General features: G+C 38.9%; 1 protein-coding gene across 1 annotated transcript in view; it reads right to left on the bottom strand.

Annotated features, from left to right (window-relative positions):
* Positions 1-13185, bottom strand: part of fstl5 (follistatin-like 5) — a 197731-nt gene that overhangs the window by 48275 nt on the left and 136271 nt on the right. Inside the window, exon 8 of the mRNA XM_086259763.1 lies at positions 10202-10322. Within this exon, the coding sequence (XP_086115889.1) occupies positions 10202-10322 (121 nt within the window). The remainder of the gene's footprint in view (positions 1-10201; positions 10323-13185) is intronic.

The following is a 13185-nucleotide window of genomic DNA, read 5'->3' as shown; positions in this document are numbered from 1 at the left end:
TTCTATCAATGTTGCCATAATTCCCAGTGGCTGCCCACAGAGCCCAATAAAGGTCACTGCTTAGTTAAAGGCCTATTATTTGAGAAAAAGCTCATGTCAGTGAATTCCCCATGTGACTGTACGAATGTGGGGGAGAAAGCCCATCCTGCCCTACGGTCACTGGTAGCGTTCGATAAGTCCACCAAGTTATTTAATTCCCACCTGAGGTAGAATGAATTAATTAAAATGTGGTGAGCCAACCGTGCACATCTATAGAAAAAAAGAGGGAAAGCTTTGTGCGGTGTTGGATAAGAGCAAATTGAAATGTTGAATTGTGGCACTGCAATAACTGAAAGTCATACTTAATGTATGTAATTAAGTTCAAAACAAATGTAGCTAATATTATCGGGAGAATTGGGATAATTGTTAGTTTAGGAGAAGCACTGTTTGCTACGAATAGCAATTAACTACAAAGTGTGTTTGTGCATGTGTGTATGTGTGTGTGGGTTTGTATGAGTTTAATGGGTGAAACTTTTAAACTAATATAATCATTTAAAGTAAAGTATTACAGCGCATTCCTTTACAGTTTAATAAGTGCCCAGGGGACTATTTTTGCATGTTGTACCCAGTTTTCTCCCAGTGTTACCATTCCAGCAAAACACCAAAGATACCTGAAAAGAGGAGTTCCCCTGATAAAAAGAGTAGAGGCATGAGAGCATATGTAGCTTCGAGCTTTTGGCTTTAAAATTGTCGTCAGGAATAATTGGATGTGCTTACAAAGCAACAGGCAATGATACCAGGTGTGCCATCTGATTGCTCAATTCCATCAATTAGGCTCTGTGTCCACACACATTGGATTTTGCATCGGACCCATTTTTTTAGAGCACTTCTACACACTTGAGTGTTTATTCTTTTCTGGTTACAAAACATTCACGTCTTGAGTATGGCCATGTTCCTAAAAAACACACTTTTCAACTCAGAGTGCCAAGAGTGCAGTGAGCTGTGCACTGGAAATGCTGAGCTTCCAAGGATTTGTACGGAACAGAAAAATAAATGCTGCCGATGCAAAAGATCGTTATGGTGACAATGTTACGTCTATTGTACTTATTATTTAAATGAATAGTTAAAACAGTGTTACAGTATCAATATCTTCTCTAGTGCAACAATTAATATTTGTTGACCGCCATCATTTCAATCTGGAGGACAAGATGAAGAAATTTATTCAGTAGGACTCAGAATCATTCTTGTGGAGCGTAAACAAAATTTCTGCTTAAGAAAGTCTCACTATACATTTGCTATATACTAGTAATGGTTAAAATGTCTCTTTTTTGTTTAAATTATGCGTGTAGAGTGATTTTCTCTCTTTCTTTAAAAAAAGAAAGAGAATATCAGAGTTGTATTTTGTTTTAAATGTAGTTTTAAATGAAATTAACACAACTTATTTGATGTTGAGAGCACTGGGTGTTTCTGAAGACACAACTTCCTGTTTGTTAGCTGTTACTTTCTGACACCTTTGTTTGTTGCCAATGATTATGTCAGCTGAAAGCCTGACAATATGCTTTGACAGTATAGCTACTCTGATAGAGTGATATTTAATGACACAAAATGTAACTTAAAGACTTTTGACAAAGCCTGCCTTCTCTCACAGTAAATCCAGCTCTTTCACCAGAGTCCCCAAAACAACAGAAAGTGTACACTCATCCTTTCGAAAATCCCTCTCTCACACAGTCCATCAATGCATATGCACGTACTTGATTCCTGCGTGCAAATCACCATTTTCTTTGCCCAGACATTCGTGAAAACGAAAAGAGCGAGGCAAGCAGGGGGATTTTTCCACTCAAAACTCAATTCAGACAAGATGTGAGAAAAGTTGCATTCTGATGTGTTTCTGAGAGTGTCAGGAGAGCCACTGCCAGGAGAATGCGACACAGCAGGGCTGACAGCTCCATCATAAAGCTCCCCAGCCAGTCGTCAATCACTCAGCAAGGCTCCCGTCGGCCATGGCGCTGCAGAAGGTGAGCAGGCGTGCAGAGACACACATACACAAACAAGCGTGGAGCACACAAACACCATGGCAGGAGACCACTTCACCATCACACGACTGGGAGATTTCCAACTAAGCCTGGCAGTCTTGGTACAGAACTTCAGTCAAATTGAACTTGTGGCTCATGCTATTAAATACACACAGACACACACACTCTTAATAGCACACATGAGCCTCTGTACATCTCCCTATGACACCGACTCATACACCACCTTGAAATACTGTCCACACACATCCACAGCCACACACCAGGACAAATATGCACACCACGATGAAAGCTTTCTCTCTCGGTTGTGATTACCCTTTCACCTGCATGCCTCCCATCGATATGTGGAAGTAATCATGCTCAGAAAACAGTTTGGTCCAGAGCCTGAATCCAGTGCACTATGTGAAAAATCACAAAGCGATTGAAAAAGTCCTTTCCAAGGGTAAAACAAAAGTAAGACTGCTAGGAGTGTTATTAAAAAAAAGATCTGGAATGGAAATTAAGTATAATGGATCTCTAAGGAATACCACGATGCTGTGTTTATATGCTTTTTCTTTTCTGTCTCAAAAACAGTAATGAGTGTACGTGTGCACAGGGGCTGGGCTACTTTTTTCTCATTCATTGTGTGTTTTCTATCTGATTCATTATTTACAACAAGGAATTTAAATAATACAATTTAAATGAGGGGAATTTGGTCCACAGGGCACCTGCTGAACATAACAATAGAAAGCAAAAACAAAGAAACTAAAAAAGAACAGATGTTTTGGGTTGTCTTTTTTTCTGTGGAAAGATACAACTAGAATTATAATAGTTGTAATAGTTCGTTGATTATAAATTCAGTTCTAGTAAAATGCAAATAGCTGATATGAATGACACCTGTTTTGCTATTTTATTTCTGTAATTTGTACCAGAAGCTTTTATTTTGAAACAAAAAATACTTAAAAGAAGCACTGAACAGTCATGTCTCAGCCCAAGATACTTAAAATTAGGCTCGTGGGAAATTTTAAACAGCCTTGGACCAGCTTGTTCCAGCCATCATTATCATAGATTTAGTGTTCAGAAATGTCACAGATAACTAAATGTGTAAGTTTATAACTTAACTTGTTCAGCGTGTGCATTTTTTCTGTACAGCTCTCATATGCTGTCTCACTAAGTTCACTAAAAGTTTGAGGTATGGCAACATCCATACATCCAGTGTCAGCTAAGAAACAAGCATATTTAAACTGTATATGGCTCAAAGTTATTGAATGCACCATAACAGTCTTACGCCTTTAAAAAGATGTCCACATATCAATTTGTTATATTACAGTAGCTATTTCCTTTTTGATTAAAGGTCTATGGTTTATGTGTTTAATGTCCACAATAAAAACATCCGTGTAATTATATAGATTTAAGAACTATGACTAAATGTCCAACATGTATAGTTCTTGGCCAAATTATTGCAGGAAAGACAAAAGACTCACACAACACGTGTATACACGAAATAGCTCATTTTTCCTAACTACACTCTCTCTCTGATATTTTGTGCATCTGGTTACTTGTGATGACAGCAGTTTCCTATGAACATCACCTAATGCTGTGTCACTATACTGTGCATACGATGACACTCTGAAGACTGCTGGGATCATAACAGCAGTAAGATAACTGGACCCAGCACCCTTTCCACAGAGGGGTTTTTCTGCAGAGCATGGACAATGGAGGAGTCATAAGTATCCCCCTCGCAGGACGAAGGCCTGAAGTGAGGTGATGGGGGTTGGTAGAGGCCATAAAACTAGAGTGCCGAAGAGGTCTGCAGCTTTGGAGATAACTGAGACCCAAACAACAAAACCAACTGGTATGTTTGAATGCTTATTCTACATTCTCTGGTCCTATGGACAATGATGGAAACAACTGGAAGGGACATTTATGACGCCCTGAAGAACTTAAACCACTCTGCAGAGAGACATGTGATTTGCACGCCCGGAGGAAGCACCACCAAGCTGGGATGTTTTTGAAAATGTTACTTTCTTATTTTAACTATTAGGTTTGTAGCTTGAACCTATTCGCTGGAACGTTGAAGACAATATAATTACACAGCAAGCAAGACACGAAGTAGGCAAAGTTCTTCATGTTTCTCGTGCACGGGAGAGAACCGGACAAACACCGTTCCTTCGCTTGACCCCAGTTGCTCTCGTCCGCTCCCCTGTAACACTGCTCTTTTATTGAGGTTACATGAATATGCATAAGTTCATTAACATACGACGTCTACATACAAACAAAGAGTACCTTGCCTGTGTGTGTGTGTGTGTGTGTGTGTGTGTTGGGGGGGGGGGGGTCCAGAGTGTGACCCCATAAATGACTTCCCTAAACCTGCTGGTCTGGAAGTCCAGCAGTTCATCTAAACAAAAGGCACTTAGCCTAAAACAGATATAGATACGTTTATCCTACCATAAAACAATAAGACAAGGTACAACCTCTTCCCATGCTCCCAGGATGTAGGTGTGCACACAAAGTTTGCAGACTATTAAGGATCAAACCTCTACCAATCTAAAACTAATTATAAAACTCTAAGCATATATAAGTAGATATTTCTAAGCATAAATGACAATCAACAATACAAAACCTAACAACTTGTATCCATTTGGCAGAACCATAACTTCTACAAGTAAACCCCCCCCTAAAACACCCAACCAGACACTCCAAATCTACACGTCTGTACACTCTTTCTGAACTGCTCTTCAGCACCTACGCACAGCAACACTCAGACCCTTTTCTCTCATCAAAATCCAGCAGTGTGTGGGCAACCCACTGGTTCTCTAGGAAAAACTCCAACACAGCAGCATTCAGCTAGGGGCTTGTAAGTATTCACACATCGAAAGAGCAACAGCGGAAAAACAGACAGTCCAGTTTCAGTCAAGGTTTATGCTTCCTGAGCTTCTACATAGGTAAGCTCCACCTCTAGCTCTATTTCTCAGAAATATGACTTCTTTCAGGCCCCGAGGGGCTATTTTGGAGCAAGGGATTAGCGCACCAAGATTCACACCACACCTACCACCTATAGCTAAACTCAGGGTTCATAACAAGACCCCATGGGTATATGTTAGGTTCAGCAGGTCTCTGAATCCCCATTAGTGCGCCCTCCCTTTCGTACCATACACCCTACCACGAGCTCTTAACCCCCAACAACATGACTTCCAGGGGTCACAGGGCACATAAACAACAATGTTAGATGGTATCATCAATTCATTCTTGGATAAAAGTAAAAACCATTCATACACAAAATGCACATGCCAACTTTTGACAAAAGATACTACCTTTCACATTTAACACTACATAGGTTTTGAAATTATTTTTTTTCCAGAATGAAAGCAGCTTTGTAGAGAGGGAAACAAAATGTATTTTTCCAGGAGGAAAATTGGTTGGTGTATTTGACGATTCAACCAAGACTTTCATTAATTTACCCCAAACAACAATTTGTTTTCTGCTTAAGTGCCTGGGAGAGTGGGCAAACTTTGCAGCCACAGTATAAATGAGATTCAGCTCTATTGATTCATGTGGGTAAAGTGGGGTCACCGCAAAACAGAAAGAAAGGAAGACAAAAAAAAGGGCCTGCAACAGAGTTCCAACAACAAATAATCACGACAAAATAAACACCTCGAGGATAATAGTGTACACTGAAGATAGCATTGCAGTATCTTCGTTAAGATGGGGTGAACAATAGGAGGCAGCTAGCTGTCAATAAAAGCATGCAGACAATAGATGAGATGCTTGTATAAAATCCATGAGGGACATTTTGATGAGTCAGTTTGTGTGGGTAAAAAGGGATCAAAACCAAAACGTCTTAATGATCTTCCACACTTTGCACTCAGCTTACAATATAGAAACCTCTCTGCTCTCAGACGTCTGGGAAATCAAAAAGTTCCCCTAAATGTGCGTCCAGTCTAAATTTCATTAGTTGCTCAGAATAAAACTCTAAATGTATATCTTGCCATTCTCTTGCGGCCCCAAGAGTGATGGACAGCATTCTGAATCCACTTCTCCAGGATTACCCTATTTCAGCTGTTTTTTAATTGAGTTTTAGAAAAGCTCAGTAGCCATGGCAGGATGATAGCAGGTCCTCTGAGGCTTCACCTAGACTAAGCATGTGAAACTCATAGTCTTCAGTAAAAAGGTCATGTGGAAGTTAGAGTATTAATTACAACCAAAAGTCACCAGCCTCACGAGGGTCCCCATTTTCCATATACACAATACTGGGTTTATTAGGGCCTGTGTTTCTTTGCAATTAACCTCAAAGTAATCTTTTAGAAGAATGATAATGAGCCGAGTGTCTGTCAAAAGTAATGAAGATCTTGAGCTTTCCACACTGACACATTGTGATTTTTTTTTTAATACATTCAGCTCATTAGGAGCAGTATGGAAGAAAAGTGTCTCATTCACACAAACTTGCCCTCTTCACCTTTGTCCTCTCTTTACTGCTCCCGTGTCAGTCTTTGCACTGTTATTCCCTGTACTGACTATCCCAAACCAATTAGTAAAAAGTAGATAATATACTGAACTGGTACTATTTCTAAATGAAAGTGAGGTCACATTGACTAGTGCACAAATAAAAGGAGAATACTCTGAAAAGGGTGGCAGTGCACAAAATAATAAAAAATAAATCTGTGAGAATGAAACGATCAGTTAGCCAAGCATGGCCCTACAGCCATTCCACTGGACCTGAACATGTAAATCCTCCACCGAGGTGGGGCAATCTATCAAGAGTAACGCTGCAGAGAGATATGTAGTGGAGCTCAGGACTCTACATAATGACACCTGCTGGACTGAACAATGATTTTATTGTAAAATGCTTTCTCTGAACAAGTTTAACCCTCTCGAGGCAGGCGTTGCCGATTTGCAACAGTTAAAAACTAACAACCTGATTACCCCACATACATATTTTATGAGTTTTTTTTACTCAGAAGTACCACTGCAGGACTTGGTTGTGCATTAGCAACAAAAAGTTTAATTTGAGCCCGAGAGGGTTAAAAACATAGCAACAGAGCGTACATAACAGAGCCTTGACCATCAGTAACTGTCATTAGAATTATACCACCTCGCTTCATTTTATCATTGTCACGATTCAAGAAGGCTGCTCTGTCTTTACTCATTTGTGTGGAATCCTGGGTACTGGGGCTTCTAGTCTGTTCTTTACTCAACTTCCACTTTCCCACACTGCCAAAATTAATTCCGTCATCACTCTGGTCCAGTTGTTTTTTTGTTTTTTGTTTTGTTTTTTTTTGGGGGGGGGGGGGTTGCCTGCCTTCTGTGAACCAATCAGCACTTTCTTTTATTTGCACCTGCAGCAATATGCAGCTGCTCTGACTTTGCATACAATATGCACCATCCTGGGTGGATCGTACTCAGTTAACATAGAAGTAGTCTGGTTTTGCATTCTCTGCCACTCGGGAGACTAATCAGCTGATGCGGATTTTTCTTCACAATCAATTGCTAATTTTCACATTCAAAAAGCTACACTTCTATTCTATTACATAATAATAATTTTTCTATCAGGATACTACGTGACACCTGCCAACATTTAGTACATAAATGACATGACCTTCATTTTCTTTAATTTATGATGAAGGCCACTTATTTGAAACATTAGCATGCTTATCAAAATCATGAGAATTCCTTGAAGGAATAAAAATGTGTCAACTTTTCCTTAAATTTTATGTACTACTTTTCTTGTTGACACAATATTTAAAAAACGTGACTTTAGTTTAGCACCATCAAAAAGCCAATACTATCATCACTACAGGGTTTCCCTGAATATGAAATATGGCTTTTATTTCGCTTTAAGTGGGGGTTAATTTACTCGAGCCCAAACACTTTTTTTCTGTATGAAATGACCAAAAGTTGCAGAAAAATACATAAACATTGAAAGACAGGAAACATAGACTCTTTGCCTTAAATATACTTGAACCAGTTGTGCTTAGGTGTACAGTCACCCCCAAAGGCCCATTGTGAGCCAAGAAAAGCCTTGTATGAGGAACACACCTGTTTCAAAGATTTATTTTTGAGAACAGACTTATAAGTCTAGCAGAGGCAGATAGAGATCTCACTAGAGTATAAACTGGATTTTAGCATTCAGTCTTTTGGACTTTTATTTGAGTGAAATGACAAAAGAAATTACAAATACACAATAACTGATTTGCATGGCCACTCGTGGCTGCAGGAAGAAGCTATAAATGCAACAGACATCTAATGAACTCATTACTGGATAAGGCAGACTTGTTTGCAAACAGTTGCTTATTTACTCATGTTAGGCATTACACCAAGAAGTAAGAAGTAAGAATGTCTTAGAATTGTAATTCTGATCAATAGTTAAATATTAATTCCAGCACTGTTTGCTGGACTGACTTCTCCTCTGGGAAGTGTCTGAATCTTTAGCTGTTCAATGCCGCCACCAGGTAGTTGCTGTTTGCTTTTTAGTCCTGAGCATATAGTGCAAACCAACTTTTAGAGAAATCGCTCAGGCTGCTAAACAATAAGATAAAAAGCTAGCTCTTTCAGTCTGCCACAGTTTTTTCCTATCAATTGGTATTAGTGTGACTACATCTTAAGACTACGTTTTACTTTTGGGATAATGCACTCATGCGGTATGAAAAACATCTGCCTTATGTTATCCTGCCATTAATTACGGAGCAAAAAGTTTTGAGATATTATAAATTTATAGAACCAGCTAAGAAAAAAAGCCCCACCACAGCAGAACCTGGCATGCAGTTTTAAGCAGTAGGTATGGTGACAACTATTCCTGAGTGCAGCATGATATTTTACCACTTACCCATTTACTTACAGTCTCCATTAATAAAGAGTGCCCTACACAATGATTGTCTTGAAGTGATTTTGCAGAGGGACATTTTTCTAAAGGATGACTGTTCCAGGAAGAAATACTTAGAAAAAAAAGACAATTTTCTCAGAAATGAATTTCTACTTTTCTACTCTTTAGAGGCTGTTTTAAAAGCCCATTATTGGCTCTAAATGCACCGCTACAGTCAAGTCCACAAGTCCATTTTTGGACAATGATTTTTGTAATTTTGATTTGTACAACACTGCAGTGGATTTTAACTCAAACAATGAACATGTGATTGAATAAGAGACTTTCAGTTTTAATTCAAGTTATTAAAAAAATTATTCCTCTAGGAATTATACTTATTTTTACACATAGCCTCCCATTTTCAGGGGCTCAAAAATAGTTAGACAACTGACTGACAATCAGATTCCTAGCCAGGTACAACCTGTTCCCTTGTTATTTCATTACAAATTAATCTCTCAACATAAAGAAATGTTGATGCAAGAAAAACGCCTTCACAAAATCGAATCAAGTCAAGAACACACTCAGGGAGGTGTATCATTGTCAAGGCCTTCATGAATGCAATTGCAGAGGGTTTACCAAGAGGTGCAAACCACTGGTTACACTCAACAAAAAGGCCAGATTAGAACAGCTCATGATCTAACCTACCCCTAAACCCAAACCCAAACCCTAACCTTCCCCAGCATAATAGAGGTAGTATTATGGCATAGCTTAATGCCATATGTCATGGCTGCAACTGGAACTGGATCACTAGTGTTTATTGATGATGCGACTGGTGACAGAAAAAGGATGATTAATTCTCAAGTGTGCAGGGCTCTTTGCTTAGATTCAGCCGAAAGCTGCAAAACTGATTAGACGGCACTTGACTGTGCAAATGAATAACGACCCAAAGCATACTGGAAAAGGAACCCAGGAGTTTTTCAAGGCAAATTCCCCTTGAGTTTGAGCTGAGAGTCTGCACTTGAATCACATCTCTGTTCTTTGATTTAAAACCCACGGTGGTCGTGTACAGAGAAAAAAAAACAAGACAAAAAACCCCCAAAAAACACAAAAATGTTTGACTGTTCAAATACTTATGGTCATGACTTTTTAAGAGCAATATAAACAAAGACTGGATACAACCACATATGTGACAAGGGACTGTGGGGACAAATACAAAGATTATAATGACCATTGTGAGATCATAACAAAACTCTAAATGTTAACAGTAAATGTAAATTTGCCTTAAACCTGGCAAGAATGTGTTTTTTCCACTTTGTTACTATTATTTACCAAATATCGATTTTCAGATGAAATCTTAGCATTAAACAGGGCTATTGTTTTACAAATAGTGTGACAAATGTATGTGTAAGCCTCTTACCGTTCACTTGAAGAGTGTGGGTCTGAAACAGTTTTTCATATCCATCAGCATAACAGGTGTAGTTGCCCATGTGGGTAGTGGTGACCTTGGTGAAGTACAGTGAACCGTCATCCCCAAAATCCTGCCACACATAGAAGGAAAATAAATAAATAACAGCTTTTATCACTTACAGAAAGCTACCAGAAGCAGCAGGTTTGGCTTTAGGCATTGAGAGCTTGAAATGAATCGTGTCAGTTGAAATGCAACAAGCCTGTGGCGTGCAGATGAGAATCGTTTATAGAACAGGAAATTAAAACTACCACATGACAACCAAAAAGGCACATTGCTGAGCTAATGGCCATCAATCTAAGTCAAAAGTTGAAGCCATTTTGTCCCACAGAACACAGTTAAGAAGAATTGTTTTCAGTTTTTCCAATCAGTGGAAGAAATCTGATGGAAAGGAGCTGAGGTGACAGATGATTACTGTAGAAATTACACATCCATCCATCGGTGGTGCGGCTATATCAGATGTCGTAGGGTAAGAAGTACACCCTGAACAGGTTATTCACGTTCACATCTACAGTCAATTTAGAATCACAAATTAACCTAACCTCGTGCATATCTGTGGACTGTGGGAGCTAGAGTACCTCCCACTGATAAACGCAATTTCCACACAGAGTGGATTCAAACCCACAAAAATTACAGTGTTTCACAAACAAAAAAACAATGAAATATTAAAAATAACAAAAGACACTCATTTGAAATGTAACTGACCTTGAAAAAGGCAAAACATTGACACTTTGTGTCCATGCATGTTCCACAAATACACAAAGCAATGCTCATGTGGTTTATTTCAAGCGAAACAAAACCAAAACCAATCTATGAAAGCCAACTGAAACATGATTAATTCATGCTGTGTTGTGGTTATTAAGCCAGAGAACAGGAAAAGAAAATGGTGCCGGACATGGAAGCAAAGCAGGCAGAGGAATAAATTGTTCAAGCTGCAGCACAGAAAGAAGCCCCCAAAGCTAATGAGCCCGTTGATGGTGTGCTGGCAAAGAGTGAATGTCTGCCCTCTTGGTAAGATCACACTGCAATAAAAAGTCATCTTCACAAGTTACTATAATACATTTTGGTACTACGTTGAGCCCTGGAGTAATATAATAATCTACTCCTAAAAATTAATTAAAGAGGTGCTCTTTTTCTGCATTGGATTCGTATAAAGTAATAAAAAGACTTCTTCTGCTTGAAAGAAAAGTAAAAGTGTTTTTCTCGTTTTTACAACCCTAAAGGAGAAAGAAATTTAATAGTTTACTTTTGACGTAAACATGCTAATAATGCTAATGCACAGGAAGTTACCTGGGATATTATGGTTGACTATTATTTATTTATTTCCTATTTATTGACTCATTCATTAGTATTAGTGTAACTATTTATTGTGTTTGGCAATTTCACTCTTGAATTCCAAGTTGTTGACACAGTTTTTTAAGGTAGTAACTATTAAAAAGAAGACATTAATATTTAGAATCTGCTTCTATATTTGAGAGGAAAAAATAAACGTACATTGAATTATATAACAACACTCCTTTAAGCGTATCATCTAAATCAAGCGAATACATTATAAATCTTCTGGGACTACTTAAATAAGTGCTTGTTCTTACAATAACACTGTGTTGCACAGTGGCTTTTCAGAAATGAGCGTGCTGCGGCACTTTGCCTTCATTAGAGTTTTCACCATTGCCATCTAACTTGATGAGGGCCAAATGCCAAAACGTGTTCACTTCTGATTGCTGCTACGCTTAAAAAAATCATTCAGATATCTTTTAGCAGTGTGAACATTTGCTCTTAAGGATATCCTTGATTCTGCTTCAGTGCTTCTGGTTTATTATACCTGTACACAGCATTGTCAAGACTCAGCCTTAATTACAACCCTCTATCAGAAGAGTTCATAAGAAGAAATGTACCTTTTCTCATTAAATAGCTTTTAACATTTTGATCACATCTCTGCCAGCTTTACATCTTGACATTCAGCTTACCCTTAAATGTCTGCAGATGAGCGAGGACAGGCAGTCCTCGTGTTTACAGGCAAACTGCGTGTTTATCGGTTCGTCCCGGTGTGCTCCGATCTAACGTACAAGCTTGGTAACGGGTCGGGCTGAGTGAAGCATCAGAGCTCCACAATATGAGGGGAAATCGATGGTGCGTTTTGGCCCCTTGGGCTCAGAGCATATTGTGTCACCTTCTTAAATGAAAAATGAATGGGGGGAGAAATGAAACTCACAGGGGTGGAACGAGCCACGGCGGAGGCTGTCGACAAGATTCCTCCACCTCACCTCACCACCCTAACCTCAGCTATCAGCAGCACCCAGCTCTGTGCACACGAAACAGGCAAGGGTAGGACTACTCGTAGGGAAAGGAGACAAGGGCAGGCAGAGGTGGCTTTACAAATAGGCCATAGTCCTCAAGAAACTATAATTAATAAAGCTGTCACTGCCCAGTCACCTCTGAAAGAACATTGAAGAGCCACCTCATTGAATAGCTAACCTGTGGTATGATGAGGCATTTCAGACAATGGCCTTTGAAGACGTTTCTAGCTCAGCCTCGTGAAACTTTGTTAGAAGAACACGACATTTTGAGTAAAAATACCCTCCAGTGTAAACAAAGACGGAAATGTTTTGCAATCCAGCTAAAAATAGGCTGTTCGCCATTAAAATGTCAGTTCAATTTTATACAAAGAACCATTTTATTACTTACCTCTTTGTATTTCTATCCATGCAAATATTTTCATTTTTATGTGCCTATGTTTATAAGATTTCAGCTGTTGTAATTACTCCTGCGCCCCAGCACAATGGAGGTGAATGGTACTAATCTGTTGAGCTAACAAAACTGACATTTAAAAAAGGTGCATCTTTTCCTAGAAACACTTTTTTGTTTCAACTCCTCCTTATATAAAGTTTTGTATTTTGATTGTTTTTATGTTTGTAGGTGACTTATCTATGAATGCT

The sequence above is a fragment of the Aulonocara sp. 'chitande type north' Nkhata Bay genome, linkage group LG2, assembly GCF_057382095.1.
Source record: "Aulonocara sp. 'chitande type north' Nkhata Bay isolate Kocher_YH1m ecotype deep benthic linkage group LG2, A_spYH_male_GT1.1, whole genome shotgun sequence".
In the NCBI taxonomy this organism is placed as follows: domain Eukaryota; kingdom Metazoa; phylum Chordata; class Actinopteri; order Cichliformes; family Cichlidae; genus Aulonocara; species Aulonocara sp. 'chitande type north' Nkhata Bay.
This window is presented reverse-complemented; position numbering and strand designations above follow the sequence as displayed.